The 16,493-nt window shown below is 56.7% G+C and overlaps 1 protein-coding gene across 1 annotated transcript; it reads right to left on the bottom strand.

The window, feature by feature from the left end:
- Positions 1 to 11,892: 11,892 nt before the first annotated feature.
- Positions 11,893 to 15,061, bottom strand: ZNF579 (zinc finger protein 579). Its single transcript, XM_047792234.1, has 2 exons — positions 14,950 to 15,061; positions 11,893 to 13,998 (listed from the first exon to the last, which is right to left on the bottom strand). The coding sequence occupies exon 2, from the start codon at positions 13,994 to 13,996 to the stop codon at positions 12,308 to 12,310; it is 1,689 nt and encodes a 562-aa protein (XP_047648190.1). The 5' UTR covers positions 13,997 to 13,998; positions 14,950 to 15,061; the 3' UTR covers positions 11,893 to 12,307.
- Positions 15,062 to 16,493: the final 1,432 nt, after the last annotated feature.

Consider the following 16,493-nt stretch of genomic DNA (forward strand, 5'->3'; position numbering starts at 1 on the left):
TGTAGGTCACAGACATAATTCGGATCCCACGTGGCTGTGGCTGTGGTTGTGGTGTAGGCCGGTGGCTACAGCTCCGTTTGGACCCCTAGCCTGGGAACCTCCATATGCCACGGGAGCGGCCCTAGAAAAGGCAAAAAGACAAAAAAAAAAAAGATAAGGACCAGAAAATAATTTAAACATGCTAATTATATGTGCATATATACATTATGTATGCATGTCTATGCATATATGCGTAGGCATATATATATATACATACACAAAGGTATATGCACATGTCTGTATATGTGTGTATGTATTTAAAACCCCGTGGTAACATTTGCAGCAAATGTTCAGAACATCACTGAACAAAAGTTTTCTTGGAGATTCCCTGGTGATCTACTAGATAGGATTTGGTGCTTTCATCCCTGCGGCCCGGGTTCAATCTCCGGTCTGGGAACGGAGATCCCACATCAAGCTGCAGCACGCTGTGGCCAAAAAAAAAAAAAAAAAAAAAGGCTGTTTTGCAGGGGTGGGTACTCTGTCACAGACCCTGCTAACAATTGCCTGCGCGTGGTAAAAGTGAAAAACAGACCAAACTGTAGTGGGTTTTCTTCTTGCTTTTATATCTTCTGTGTACAATATTCCCTTACTGCCTGCTAATAGGGGAGACCCCTTCCTCCCTGCCCTCCTCAGCCAGGCGACACAGAACTTAGGAAGTGGTTGAGGACGAGGACGTGGGGAAGCGAAGCCCCCTAGGCATTGCTGGGAGGGGGTGTAGATGGGTGCCTCTCTGGGGGAGCGGGATGGACGGCCTCCCTGGGGTGTGAGGCTCCCCCTTCTGGCTGCAGACCCTATGCTGGGCACCTTCCCTTTTCTGTCTCTCTCTGGGTCCCCCCTGCTGACTGTGTCAGCTGCCCAGGTTCAGCCCCTGGGAAGAGGTGCAGGCAGGTGGGTGGTCAGAGGCTGGAGAGCGGAAGGGCAGGTGTCAGGCTTCTAGCTCCCTCCTGGCCAAGCGGCCAGCTCGGCAGTGGCAGTGACCTTCAGCAACTCTCTTCAGCTTCCTTGAGCCCCAGGTTCCCCGTTTGTCGGGTGGGGGTGGGGCAGGTTGTACTCCTCACCTCATTGGTCTGTTGCGCGGTTATTTGCTGTGTATCTCAGAGTCCAGAGAGGGAACTGCCCAGCTGCTGGGCATCTCTGTCCCCTCTCAAAGGCCATGGGACGAGGCTCAGAGATATCATTCATCGATGAATTAACAACGGGCACAAAACGTTCAGCATCTACCGTGTGCCAGGGAGGGCCCTAGGCTCTAGGAGCCCAGCGGGAAAACCCTGGTGTGGGCTTTCACCCTGGTAGAGGCTGCACATGGGTGGGGACAGTGTTGTGGCTTGAAGCCCTGACCCCCAGCACCTGAAGGTGACTTTATGTGGGTATAGGGTCATTGCAGGTGTGATGACTTAAGAGGAGGTCCACAGAGTTCCCATGGTGGTTCAGTGGGATAAGAACCTGACATAGTGTCCATGAGGATGCGGGTTCAATCTCTGGCCTTGCTCAGCGGATTAAGCATCCAGCGTTGCCATGCGCTGCCTAGCAGGTTGCAGATGTGGCTCCGATCTGGCATGGCTGTGGCTGTGGCATAGACTCTATGTGCAGCTCCGATTCAACCCCTAGCCTGGGAACTTCCATATGCTACAGGTGTGGCCCTAAGAAGAAAAAAAAGTGGAGATCCTACTGGATGGAGTCGGTGGGCCCTGACTCCAATATGACTGGTGTCCTTACAACAAGACGGCCATGTGAAAACAGCACCACCTGCGACTAGGAAGGTGGAGATTAAACTGACGCCTCTACAAGCCGGGGAGGCTGGGATGGCTGGGCGACCACCAGGAGCTAGGAGGAGGCAAGGGAGGCTTCCCCTGCAGGTTTCAGAGGGAGCACATGACCTTGGACTTCTAGCCTCCAGAGCCGCGAGACAATACATTTCTGTGGCTTTAAGCCTCCTGGGTTCGGGGACACTTTGCTGGGGGGGGGGGGGGGCAGGAATCCAACACAATGGACTGGCCAGAAGCAATTACATAATTACAGAAACCCACCAACTCTGGCAGTGAGGGCCCTGAAGGAAACCAAGCAGAGAGGCTTGCACGTCTTTTCTCTGCTGGGAAACCAGCCACCATGAACGGGGCCGCTTACACCCGCAGCCGTATGAGCTCACAGTTGCTGGGAGTCAGCAGCCTAGGTCGGCTTGACTGGGCTCTCTGGGGTTGACTGGAAGGTTCCCAGTTCCTGGCTGGTTGTTGGGCAGTCTGCTCTGTCTTCGGAGGCTGTCCCCTCCACCTTCAAAGCCCACAGGAGAGACTCTCCCTTCTGTGGAAACCCCTTTATGCTTTGAGTCTCTTTTCGGGAGTCACCTGATGAGGCCAGGCCCACCTGAGCACCGCCCCCCTTCCGATCCGAGATGGGAAACCTGAGTTCCAGCTGCCCTGTCCCTTGCCAGCCGCCCCAAGTCAGCATCTGACTGGGTAACCGGGAAGAGGTGTGTGGACCCCAGGACCGGGGCTCCTGGAGGAGGCGGGAGGGGGGGTCATTCCAGGCAAAAAAGGGTCGCCCGTCCAAGGCCACGAGATGAGATAGGCTGGTGTGTTCTAGGAGCTGGCCGAGCTGTTGTGGAGAGGAAACCAGACAGCAGTGAACCGGCAAGACTAACTCACTAACTCGGAGCTACACGTTCGACGTGTCAGCAGATGTCTGCGGGGGGGCCCGGCTCTCTCTCTGGCCCTCCCTCTCCGTGTGACCTTGGGTGGGTCACTTGCCCTGTTCCACCTCTGGATCCACCCATGCCCCCTCCCTCCTGGAGACGAAAGAGCTGCTTTGGATGGAGGGCAGAGAAGGGCAGCCGGGGCCTGGGCAGCCGGCTGGGCAGCAGCAAATATTTATGGAGCGCGGGTCGGTGCCAGGTACAGTGCTGGGCGTGGTGAGATAAGGGGCCTTGGAGCCCCAGGGACTTGGCTTCAGAGGCTGAATTCCAAGCCACCCGCCTGGGGGGCCAGGATTGGGGAGTGGAAACTGCTGCCGGTCTGGTACCCGGGAAAGGATGGCACAGCTCTCTCTGGCTGCATGTCCGTGGCCAGCTGGCCGTCCCCTTGGGGCCTCACAGCCCCTCACGTGCTCAGCCCCCAGCTCACCTGGGTCAATGCTCCATGTCCCTGTCCTCAAAAGCCCTCCTCCATCACATCCCCTGCCACGTGCCGGCCAGAAGCCCCGGCTCCTCACTCAGCGCTGCTTCTCTCTCTCCCCCACCACTCCGTCCGTCCGTCCGTCCGTCCATCCATCCGTCTCCCCCTCTCTCTCTTTGGCACTGATTTTTTTTCACATTGAAGCATAGTTGCTTTACAACGCTGTGTTAGTTTTGGCATACAACAAAGTGATTCCGTTAGACACACACAACACATTCCTTTTTTTTTTTTTTAAGATTCTTTTCCCTTCTAGGTTATTATAAGATATTGTATACTGTGTTTGTTTCAGGCGTACAGCAAAGTGATTCAGATATATATATATATACATACATTTCAGATCTGTTTGCCTTCTAGGTTATTACACAATATTGAACCCAGCTCCCTGTGTTTGCTTCACTCTCCCGTGACGGCAGCTGGCATCTAAAAACATGTAGGCTTGGGTTCCCAGTGTGACGCAGCGGAAACACATCCAACTAGGAACTGTGGGGCTGCAGTTTGATCCCTGGCCTCGTTCAGTGGGTCGGGGATCCGGCGTTGCTGTGACTGGGGTGTAGGTGACAGTGGCTCAGATCCAGCGTTGCTGTGGCTGCAGTGTAGGCCGGCAGCTGTAGTTCTGATTGGACCCCTACCTTGGGAACCTCCATAGGCTGCGGGTGTGGCCCTAAAAAGACAAAAAAAAAACCAAAAACAAAAAAACAGGTGGGCTTCAGTGGAACACATAGTGTCGTGTTGGGCTATAATATACACTGTTTATATAAGATTACATAGTATTTGTCACCTGATCCGCACGGATGCAAATAATTGACTCAATAAATAAATAAACGGGATGGAGAGGACAGAGCAAGTCCCCTGCGTGTATCTGGAACCCACCCCTCCAGAAGGGGCAGCGCCCCCTCTCCAATGGGCTGCACGCAGCGACTTGTTTGCAAAGAGGGGAAGGGTCACCTTACCACGTGGAAACCTGGCAAAGGCCCACCTCCCGCCAGGTGAGGCCGGTTAACCGCCTCAGCGAAGTCACGTGAGTACCGTGCCCTCCCCCAGAGGACGTGGTACCCGCGCCAGCGGCACCAGGGTCTGTCTGCCAGGGATGCCTCGAAATGCACCTGAGAAGGGACCACAGGCCAGTGGAGGTTCAGGAGGCAGGACGTAAGGCCATGGGGTGTCCTGGGTGGGATCCTGGGAGAGAAAGCCTTTCGGGAAGATGAGTGAAGCCTGAGGAGGGGGTGGCATTGGCTGGTAGAACTCTGCCAGGCCTGGTTTCTTGGTTTCGTACGGGAATGGGCGGGGACGGCAGGGGAACTTGGCTCCAGGCAGACAGGACAGCTCTGCACCACCGTAGCAGCTTCCCTGAAAATCTGAAACACGTCTAGAAGAAAAGGGTTCAGAAGAAAAGCAGGTGGGCTTAAGGGGGCTTTTGCTCCCACCCCTCTCCCCCACCCCAGCCTGTTCTCTAAACTCAAACCAGAGGGAATCTGTCGAATCAGGAGAGGGTGTTGTGCTTTCAGTATCCCTCAGCATTTATCCCACGGTAACATGCAACATGTAGGCATGCCACTGAGCGTGCATTTATTTTATCAAGGACGAGAGGCTGAAATAAATATTTGATATCTTGTTATGATAGGCCTGCTGATGTGTTTAGGGATGGTGTGGACTGCTGTTTGCAAGTTACTTTGAAATGAATTTTTTTTTTTTTTGCTGTGCCCAAGACATGTGGAAGTTCCCAGGCCAGGGACTGAACCTGCACCTCAGCAGCAACCCAAGCTGCTGCAGTGACAACGCCAGATCCTTAACCCGCTGCGCCACCAGAGAACTCCTGAAAAGAATTTTTAAAGGATCGATGTGTGAGGTCTGGCTGTAACTTCCATTCCGTTTTTCTGTGAACCTAAAATGGGTCTAGATAGTAAAATTTATTTTTTTGAAGAGCTGAACGCTGGGGTGTTTCCTGATGGCCTAGCGGGTTAAGCATCCACTGTTCTAACTGCCGTGGCTCAGGTCACTGTGGTGGCGTGGGTTCGATTCCTGGCCTGGGAATTTCTGCATGCTGTGGGCGTGGCAAAAAAATAGGTGGATGATGGTGGGATGAAAGGATGGCTAGATGGAAAGGTTTGCTATGAAAAACAGCAGAACAATAGAGCAAAATGCTAGGCGTGGACTCAGAGTGAGCGTGTATGTATTCATGCTATAATTCCTTCCATTTTCTATATGTGTTAAAATTTTCTGGACTTCCTGCTGTGGCGCAGAGGGTTAATGATCTGGCTTGTCTCTGGCATTGCTGGTTTGATCTCCACCTGATGCCTGGCCTCGGAACTTCCATATGCTGTGGGTGCAGCCCAAAAAAAGGGAAAAAATTTTTTTCAAGGTGTATATTTAAAATTTTTTTTCAGAGTTCCGTCACGGTGCAGTGAAAACAAATCTGACGAGGAACCATGAGGTTTCGGGTTCAATCCCCAGCCTTACTCAGTGGGTTAAGGATCCGGCATTGCCGTGAGCTGTGGTGTCGGTCTCAGACATGGCTCAGATCTGGCGTTGCTGGGGCTGTGGTCTAGGCCGGCAGCTACAGCTCTGATTAGATCCTTAGCCTGGGTGCCTCCATATGCCACAGGGGTGGCCCTAAAAAGCAATAAATAAATAAATACTTTTAAAAATTTTTTAAAAATTTTCATAGTAAGCTTTATTTAGTCATTTATTTGTTTTTGTCTTTTTAGGGCCCCATCCATGGCATGTGGAAGTTCCCAGGCCAGGGGTCGAATTGGAGCTGCAGCTGCCAGCCTACACCACAGCCATAGCCACACAGGATCTAAGCTGCATCGGCGACCTCCACCACAGCTCACGGCAACACTAGATCTTTAACCCAATGAGCCAAGTCAGGGATTGAACCCGCATCCTCATGGATACTAGTCAGGTTTGTTACCACTAAGCCATGACAGGAACTCCCATAGTAAAACTGAAAAGGGAAGTCAGGAGTTCCTGCTGTGGCTCAGCAGGTTACAAACCCAACCAGTATCCACAAGACGTGGGTCTGATCCCTGGCTTCGCTCAGTGGGTTAAGGATCTGGCATGGCTGTGGTGTAGGCCAGCAGCTGCGGCTCTGATTGGACCCCTAGCCTGGTTACTTCCATATGCCTCAGGGGCAGCCCCCCCCACCCGCCGAAAAACCCAAAACAAACAAAAGGAAAATCAAATAGTGCCAGCCTCTTCATGAGGCCCTCTGAGGCCCTCTCCTCATCTCATTTGGTGTAACGTCCTTGCAAGTGGCTACTGGATCTGGACCCACCCTCTGCCGTCTCCTGCCCCATCGCTCCCTCCCTCCGCTCAGGCTGGCCGCCCTGCCCCCTGGACACACCCATCACACCCCGACCTCAGGGCCTTTGCATCTGCTGTGCCCTCCCCAGGACACGTCCCCAGTTATCCGTGCGTCTCCCCACTTCGGCTCCTGCTGGGACAGGCCTGTAGTTCCTACCCCACCGGACCCAGTCCGGCCCCGCCCTGACCCTGCGGGCCCCCCCACCCCACACCCCAGATGCTTTATCACTTACTCGCTCACTGCGTTTTCATGTCTGTCTCCTCCCACCAGAATGGAAGCCCCACTGGGGAGAGGTGTGTGTCTGCTGTCCTCGGCCACTGGATGATCAGCCTCTTGGAGGGGTGCCCCACAGAGCTGGAGCGCAGTAAGTACCTGTCAGATCCATGCCCTCGGTGTACTTGTTTATCTGCATCTCCTACCACAGCGTAACCTTGACGTGTCCACTGATGTTTCGCCCACCTCTAAGCACAGGGCACTCCGCAAAGAATTTAGGATCATGGCGCAGTGGTTAACGAATTCGACTAGGAACCATGAGGTTGTGGGTTTGATCCCTGGCCTCGCTCAGTGGGTTAAGGATCTGGCGTTGCCATGAGCTGTGGTGTAGGGTGCAGATGAGGCTCGGATCCCGCGTTGCTGTGGCTCTGGTGTAGACCAGTGGCTACAGGTATGATTCAACCCCTAGCCTTGGAACCTCCATATGCCGCAGGAGCGGCCCAAGAAAAGGCAAAAAGTTTTTAAAAAAAGAGAAGAATTTAGGGTCACAGTTCTCCCTGTAGTGCAAGGGGTTAAGGATTCCCTGTGACCTATGCCACAGATGCAGCTTGGATTCAATCCCTGGCCTGGTAACTTCCGTAAGCCGTGGGTGTGGCCAGGAAAAAAAAAATTTTAGGATGAATGAATGAATGGAAGAATGAGAGTTCCCATTGTGGCTCAGTGGAAACAAATCTGACTAGTGTCCATGAGGACACAGGTTCGATGCCTGTCCTCGATCAGTGGGTTAAGGATCCCGAGTTGTTGTGGCTGTGTCCTGAGTTGCTGTGGCTGTGGTGTAGGCCAGTGGCTACAGGTCTGATTCGACCCCTAGCCCTGGAACTTCCATATGCCGTGGTGCAGCCCTAAAAAGCAAAAAAAAAAAAAAAAAAAAAAAAGAAAGAAAGAAAGAATGGGAGTTCCCGTCGTGGTTCAGTGGTTAGTGAATCCAACTAGGAACCATGAGGTTGCAGGTTTGATCCCTGGCCTTGCTCAGTGGGTTAAGGATCTGGCGTTGCCATGAGCTGTGGTGTAGGTTACAGACACAGCTCACATCCCGTGTGGCTATGGCTCTGGCGTAGGCCGGCGGCTACAGCTCCGACTGGACCCCTAGCCCGGGAACCTCCATATGCCACGGATGCAGCCCTAGAGAGGACAAAAAAAGACCAAAAAAAAAAAAAGTATGAACAGGGTAAGAATGAATCCTTGTGTCGGGGTTAAGAGCACAGGCTTTGGCGTGGACTAGACCTTGGTGTCTGAAGTCGAGGAGGGGAGATGCCTTCTTGTGGGACAGCCCTTAAACGGTGGCATCTGACGTCTCCAGAAAGACAGTGTGAGAACCGAATTGCATTGCAGACACCCAGCTGTGCTGCAGAATTGCTTAATGTGCCACCAAAGGTCACGCACATTTGGGGGTCGGAAGGGTCGGGAATGAGGGTTTCAGGAGTGGTGTGGTCCTAGGGAAGAAAAACAGGAGAGGCGTCCCCATCGCGGCTCAGTGCCAGCAAATCTGACCAGCATCCAAGAGGACGAAGGTTCAGTCCCTGCCCTTGCTCCGTGGGTTAGGGATCCGTTGTTGCCGTGAGCTGTGGTGTAGGTTGCAGACACGGTTCGGATTTGACATTGCTGTGGCTCTGGTGTAGGCCGGCGGCTCCAGCTCCGATTCCACCCCTAGGCTGGGAACCTCCATGTGCCTCAGGCGTGGCCCTAGAAAAGGCAAAAAAAAAGAAAGAAAGAAAAGGAAAAACAGGAGAATTTTTCTTTATATAGCTGGAGTAGCCATATGCATAGGGACAGAAAGTAGAAGGGTGATTGCTGGGGGCTGGACGGAGGGGAAACGGGGAGTCATTATTGTGTAATGGGGACTGAGGTTCAGTTGGGGATGATGAGAAAGTGCTGCAGATGGAGGACAGTGATGGTTACACACCCAGGTGACTATCCTTAATGCCTCCGAGCTGTACACTTAAATGGCTCACTTGGTAAATTTTATGTATGTTTTACCTCAATTAAAAAAAAAAAAAAAAAAAGAACTGGAGGACTTCCCATCATGGCTCAGCAGGTTAATGACCCAACATAGTATCCATGAGGATGTGGGATTGGCCTCGCTCAGTGGGTTAAGGATCCAGTGTTTGCCGTGAGCTGTGGTATAGGTCGTAGACGCGGCTGGGATCCTGTGTTGCTGGGGCTGTGGTGTAAGCCGGCAGCTATAGCTCCGATTTGACCCCTAGCCTGGGAACCTCCATAGGCCGTGGGAACAGCCCTAGAAAAGGCAAAAAGACAAAAAGACAAAGAAAAAAAAAGAAAGTAACGATGTGCTAATACAATTTACCACGTGGATGGACCTTGAAGACATTACATGAAGGAAGGCAGACACCAAAGGCTGCATGTTGTATGATCCACGTCTATGAAACATCCAGAAAAGGCAAATCTACAGGAACAGATAATACATTACTGGTTGTCCAGAACTGGAGGCGGACGTGGCTTCTGACAAAGAGGCACGAGAAATCTTGGGGGGCATGGAAATGCTCTAAATCCTCTGAATCGCCTAAAAATCATGCAATGGCTCACTCACATGGAGTGAATTCTGGGGGATCTAAATGGTACCTCGAGAAAGCTGCGGAAGAATTTAAAAAACAGAACCCATAATAGTATCTATCAAATGGTGCCGGTGTGAAGACCCAGGGCGCTAATCCCCGTAAATCTCCTTAGAAAGAGACAAGGGGTAACCACTCAGAAATGTGTCTTGGGTTCTGATGAACAGCGTGTGGGGATCCTCGATGTCCGACGCTCAGCACAGGGAACCACGAGGAACTGGGAGAGAGTCACAACCTCCACTGCTCTTGCTTCGTAAGGATAGGGACCCCTTGGTTATTTTATCACTTCCGGCATCTGTCCCACGGATGTGGACCTCAGTTTTCTCATCTGCAAAGTGGGAGAACGGGGCCCCATCTCTCAGGCCCGTTTCTTGCCATCGGTTCTGTATTTTGTTCTCGGAAGGCTCCTCTTCAGATGCAGCACATCTGCAAGGATGAGTGAGCGGGTGGGGGGGGGGAAGGTGGGGAGAGTACCTCTAGAGGGAGGGGGATGCTTTGGGGCTTGGGGACCAGGATGTGTGCAGGGAGGGGCCTTGGAAGTCGGGTCGTGTGGCTGGGAGCTGATGGTGAAAGTCGTCCCCGCCTGGGCCGGGTGCGGGGGGGCTCAGGGCGTGGAGCTGGTCCAGCCTGGGTTCAAATCCCATGTCCGCCATTTCCTAGCTGTGGGATCTGGACAAGAGACTTCTGCTCCGAGCACTGTTTCCACTTCTGGAAAATGGTGAGGATATTTCCTTGGTCCCAGTGGGGACCTAGGATTCCTGAGACCCTCTCTGTCCCAACCCGGGAGAAGAAGAATAACGAGGCCACGACAGCAAGGACCTCCTCCCAGCAGCCCACCCCTTTCTGCAGCCCTCGCACAAATGCAAAGGGCTTGATTCACGGTAGTGATCACGGGAGAGGGACAAGGGCCTACTTAGCATTCATCCTGTTGGCCCCGTCTATGAATGGGGCTACACGCTTGCCTCCTTCACTGAGTTGTGTCGATGAGATTGTGCAGAAAAGGTGTCTGGCCCACATTTGGAGGAGGTACCAGGGAGCCACTGAAGGTTCGGGGGGGAGGGAGGTGGTGGCTTGCATGTTGGGAAAGCACCTCCCAGCCCCTGCTTCTCCCCAACACCGGAGGTTTAGTTCCTGCTGCTGGGAGGATTTAGTGCTCTTCCTTGGAAACGCTGATTTATTCGTGCCCATATTTCATTATCCTTCATTTTCCCCCCTCGTCCATAAGCTCCATGAGAGCAGGTGCTCGGCTTGGTCTGTCTCATCCCTGGACCCCCGACTTCCAGCCCTGGGTGGCAGTGAACACAGAGATGAAGTGTCCAATGGGCCAGGCCTCCTTCCAAGGGCTCATCCAAGGTGTGTGGTTCAGTCTGGGGCAGTGGGATTCTGCAGAGCTCGGGGTGCTCCCTCCTCTCCCCTCCCTGACCGCCCCACCTGTCCAGCTTCCCTCCCGCCTGTGTTTTCACCTTCCCTCTCCAGCCTGGGTGATTCTGCTTGCTCCCCTGGAAAATAAGGATGACCCCCGCCCCCTCTCTCACCCCTGGCCTTACAGGCATGAAGATACCTGCATGGTCAGTGTCATTATGGGCATAGGGCCAGAGAGCTCCATCGGCAGGCCTGGGGTCGGAGGAAGAGGAGTTTAGGGAGAATTGACTTAGAGCCATCGTCGTCCCCCCCCCCACTACTGGGACCCAAACAAATGGGTTAAAAAAACACACATACACGCAGCTGGAGGATCTGGAGAAAGTGACACTTCCACCCGACCCCCAGGTCCTTGTGGTGTCTCAAACGTGCAGCCCCCACCCACCTCCACGTGGCCTTTGCCCGCGCTGTGCCCTCCCTCCTCCTGGCTCTTCCTTCAGGTCACAAGGTCAAATGCCATCTCACCAGAGGCTCTGCCTTCCCAATGGGTTCTCTCATCACAGCGCCCTGTAGTTTCCTTGGAAGCCCTTATCAATACCTGATGTTCGACTGCAGATTGGTTTATCATCTAGGGCAGAGAGGTCTAGTGGGATTTTTTTGCCATGTGGAATGTTCTAGATCTGTGCTAACAGGGTAGCCACCGGCCACGTGGGGATCCTGGGCACTTGAAATTGCATGATGGAGGAACTGAACTTGTCGTCTTAAAATTTTAATTATGTTATTGTAAGTGGACTGACTTATTCTCAATTTAAATGGAAACAGCCCCCTGTGGCTTGTGGCTAAACCATGTTGGATTGTGTAGGTCTGTGATTCCAGCTTCTCCTCGAGTGGCCTGCTCTTCTCTGCATCCCCAGGGCCTGCACTGTGCCTGGTCAGTGCTTGATGAGTGAATGCACGCAGGGATCACTGAAGATGCCCCGGGGGCAGATTGCAGCGTGTCTTCTCCCAGTGCTGTTTGTCCTCCGGAGCGTCTTGCTTGGCTGAGGGCCTCCTGTGGCCTGATGTGGGTACCTGCATCCTTCCTGCTCTGAACCCCAGCTCAGGGCCTGCTGGACAAACCCTGCTCATCCCAACGCCCTCAGCCAGCCCTCCCCCCACAGACAGCCTCACTCTCTCCAGCTCCACGAACTCACATTTATTCACAGACAAAGGGACAGGGGCAGACCTTTGCTCACGGGGGACCCCCAGGGCCTGGCAGTTCCAAAGAGGTGACGGTGTCCAGTGTGTGTAGTGGGGACAGCCAGGCCGGGGTCCCCCTCAGTCTCCATTCCTCTGGCTACGTACTCCGCTCCATCTGTGCATCAGTGTTGTGCCTTCAGACGTGTGCGGAGAAGAGCAGTTTCTAACCAGCATTGGGGGGCGGGGGGGCCTGGGGGTGGGCTACTGGGAGGGAGGGGCGGTCCAGCCCCTCCCCTTAGTGTCCAGGGCTGAACGGGGAGGGGTGGGTACACAGAGGCGGCGCCTCTCCTCAACTGCCCTCCTTCCTCTCGCAAACCAGGGAGCCGAACTGGAGGGGCCAAGAGCAGGTGTGAGGGTCAGGAGGCCAGGCCGCCCAGTCCCCGCAGGTGAGCCTTGCTGTCAATCTCTTCCTCCTCCATCTCGAAGGCTGAGTGGTCTTGGCTGTCGAAACACGAGGCGCTGAGGAAGACAGGGGGTGCCGGCGGCGACCGGGGCGGGGTGCCCGGGGAGGGCGGCTCTTCCTTGATGTGTGCGATGGGCAGCGGGAGCCCGTCTCCCTCCTGGCCGGCCGGGGGCGGCGGGGGCAGCGGGGGCGACGGCGGGGCCTGGGCCTGGAGCGCCTGCTGCGCGGCAGCGGCCCTCTCCAGCTCGGCGCGGTGGCAGCGCTGGTGGCGCAGGAGGCTGTAGGCGCGCGAGAAGCGCCGCGAGCAGTGCGGGCACGGGTGCGGGGCCGGGCCCCCCGCGTGCACCTGCGCGTGGCGGGCCAGGTCGGCCAGCCGCTTGAACTCCCGCTGGCAGCGCACGCACTGGAAGGGGCGCGCCCCCGAGTGGGTCACCCCGTGCTGCCGCAGGTGCGCCCGGCGCCGGAAACCTTTGCCGCACTCGGGGCACCAGAAGCGGGGCTCCCCGGCGGGGGGCCGGGCCGGGGCCGCGTCCCCTCCGTTCTGCCCGCCTTCTCCACCCTCCGCGGCGGCCCCGCACTCCGCCCCTTCGCCCCCCTCGGGCCCCTTCCCTGAGTTCCGTGCACCCGTTGCCTTCTCGTCCTTCTTGCCCGCCGTGGGCAGCGGGGCCAGGAGGCTGAGCGCGCCGTGGACTCGGCGGTGCTGGCGGAGGTAGGAGGCAAGGCGGAAGGCCAGGCCGCAGTCCGTGCACACGAAGGGGCGGTCGGTGGAGTGGACCAGCCGGTGACGGGACAGCGACCAGGGCCTGGCGAAGGCCTTGAGGCAGATGGAGCACTGGTGGCGCTTGGGGCGCGGCGGCGGCCCCCCTTCGCCCTCTTGTTCACCCTCGGGGCGCAGACACGGGTGCGCTTTGAGCTCGCCCTTGGTGGCGAAGGCTTCGCGGCAGCGGAGGCACAGCAGCGTCCAGTCGGCCTGGAGCAGAACCTGCTTCTCCTCCTGCCGCCCGGCCGCCAGCGCCAGCTCGGCCCTCAGCTCCGCTGCTCCGGCCTCGGCCTCCTCCTCCTCGGATTCGCGGGGCTCCACGCTCGTGGCCGCCGCCAGCGTGGCCGGCTCCACCGTGGACCACGTCTCAGGCCGCGCCACCGCTGCCTCCTCCTCCGCGGCTCCCGCTGCAGCAGAGGTGGGCTGCTCGGCACCCTTGCCCTGCAGGCCCCAGGCGGACTCGGCTGCCTCCTTGGCCGCCCTCTCGATGGCCAGCTCCACCCCGCCGCCCGCGTGCTCCTGGGCCAGGTGACGCCTGAGCTGGGCGGGCTCGGGGAAGGTGCGGGGGCAGGCGGCGCAGCGGAGCGGGGGCTGCGGCCCGTGGCCACGCAGGTGGCGCGAGAGGTGGGCAGGCCGGCGGAAGGCCTTGGGGCACAGGGGGCAGGCGTGGGGCCGCAGGCCCGAGTGGCTCAGCCTGTGCCGGGAGAGGTAGTAAGGGAAGCGGAAGAGGCGGCCACAGGTGGGGCAGGGCAGGGGTGCCCGAGGGGCTCCAGCGCCCCCCCTGCCACGGCCCCGGCCTCTACCACGGCCGCGGCCACGGCCCCGGCCCCGGCCCCGGTGAGGTGGGCTGCCCTGGGCTGGTGGAGGAGGCTGCGGATCCATGCCTGCAAAGAGAAAGGGGAGAGGTGGGGGGCGTGCAGAGACACAAGCAGCGAGAGAGAGACGGAGATGCAGAGGGGGTTAGACACTTAGCCCCCGAGGGAGAGAGTGGCGGACGAAAAAGGCAGAGGGGAGAGGCAGAGACCGGCAGAAACAGAAAGACAGCAGAGTGAGAGGCAGAAAGCGGGAGAGAGGGACGGGGGGACACCCAGCAGAGACAGAGATGAAGAGAAAACAAAGAGATGTGGGCAGACATGGTGCAAACAGAGATCAGAGGGACCAGGGCAGGGCCGAGGGAGGGAGAGATGGGAACAGAGGGAACAAGGCAGAGAGAGGCGCAGGAAGGGACAGGAGCAGACGAAGTCAGGGACTTGCTTTTTCTCCAGGGACCCCGCTGGAAGGGTTTGGGAGGGGCTGAGAACAAGCTTTTGGTGCCGGGACTGGAGAGGTGGGTGGGATTCAAAATCAGGAGGCCCGGAAATGGAGTGTGGGTGCCCAGATGCCAGGGGCTGGGAGAGGCCGGGAGTGGGGAGGGGGCTGGGGGCCCGGATTCCCGGGCTGAGGTTGGGGCCTGGGGGCAGGGAGGGTTGGGAGATGACTGGGAGCCAGCACCTGGGCTTCGGTAGGTGCAGTGTAGGGATTCCTGGGTCCCAGCCGGGAGAGGGCTGGAGGAGGGGGCTGGGCCCTTGAGACAAGGGACAGGAGGGGCCTGGGGGTCCCCGCTGCTCCAAATGTCCAGGGAGAAGGAGGCTAAGGGCCAGGCCCTGGACCCCCCAGGAAGACTGCTGGGGATCTGGAGCCCTAGGTCCCAAGGGGGGGGGCCCAATCTCCCCACTGGGCCCAGCCTGCAGCTCCCCGCAGGCATGATCAGCATAATTGGGGCCACCATCGAGGCCTCGCAGATTTCTGACCCCAGGACCTGGGGTTCGCCCCGATGGCTGGCGCCCCGTTCTTACCTCCGCCTCCTTTGCTCCTTTCTTCCTTCCCTGCGGCTGGCCGAGCCCGGACGGTGGTGGCGGGGAGGGAGGGCCCCGTGCGGGGTGGGGGGTGGAGGAGGCTGGGCTCGGTGTCACCGCCTAAGTGGTCCCCCCGGAAACCCGGCCTTTCATCAGAGCCTGAGAGAGGAAAGACTGGCTGGGAAGCCGGAAGAGGGTGGACGCGGGGACCCAGGGGGCGGAGGGGGAGGGCAGCTTGGACTCCAAGGTCCCATGAGGGGAGGGGACTGGCGGCCTGTCCTCTCGTCTCGGGGAGGGAGGAGGGGACTGGGGGCCCGGGAGGCTGGGTCCTGCCCCCCTCCCCTCCCAAACAGACACACACATTCATTCATTCCTTCAACAAATACACATTTATCAGGTCCTGTCTGTGCCAGGCACTGTGCTGGGCCAGGGAGGGTGGCCAGGAAAGGAGATGAATGAGGCAGTGACGGACGCTTCAGGGAGAGTACCGGGAATCTGGACCAGATCCTGGCTCCAGCCTCCCTGTGGCTGCCTGAGCACGTCCCCGTCTCTGCGCCTCCGTTGCCCCCTCTGCCATAGACCTTGCATGTACTCACTTGACTCTAGGAGACCAGTTCCTCACGCCGCTACATTATTCACTCAATCCTAAACCACCAGAATTTACTGAGTACCTACTATGGGCTAGCTCTGTCCTTGGTGCTGGAGCTGCCGAGGCAAAGACAGATGCCCTTGGACCCTGTCCTCAGGGAGCTCACAGTCTGATGAAGGAGGCAGAGAGACACAGACCCAGTTACCCTTCTGGACAGTGAGTTCTAAAGCAGTGATCAGGATGCGGTGGGATTGCGGGGAGGAGAGAAGGCAGATGAAGAGCGATTCCTTGAAAGCTTCCTGGACACAGGATATTTTGGCAGAAGCCTGGAGGAGGAACGCCAAGGGTGAGGAATGGGGGAAGCAATGGAAATGGGAGAGAAATGTCCCCGCATGGCCATATCTCAAATCCCAATGTGCAGCAGCAGAGGCTTGCCTGCTGCAGGAGTATACCTGCAGCTTAATGCTGATCATTCACGTGAAATCCATGCTAAACACTGTTGACCAGAATATGGGAAAGAGGAGTTCCTCTCGTGGCGCAGTGGTTAACGAATCCGACTAGGAACCATGAGGTTGCGGGTTTGATCCCTGGCCTCGCTCAGTGGGTTAAGGATCCATCGTGGCTGTGAGCTGTGGTGTAGGTTGCAGACGCAGCTCGGATCCCGCGTTGCTGTGGCTGTGGTGTAGGCGGGAGGCTACAGCTCCGATTCGACCCCTAGCCTGGGAACCTCCATATGCTGCAGAAGCAGCCCTAGAAAAGGCAAAAAGACAAAAAAAAAAAAAAAGAGGTAGAAGAAGAAGAATATGGGAAAGAAGTTTTCATACATGGCTGGGCGGGGAGTAAAAGTTGGAAGAGTTTTAATGAGTGAGCAATTCTGGAACTTATCCTTTGGCTAGATCTACTCATAAACATGCCCCAGATGGTACCAGTCAATCGCTGCAGTATTGTGCTTCCC

This window comes from Phacochoerus africanus, chromosome 8 (genome assembly GCF_016906955.1).
Source record: "Phacochoerus africanus isolate WHEZ1 chromosome 8, ROS_Pafr_v1, whole genome shotgun sequence".
Lineage (NCBI taxonomy): Eukaryota > Metazoa > Chordata > Mammalia > Artiodactyla > Suidae > Phacochoerus > Phacochoerus africanus.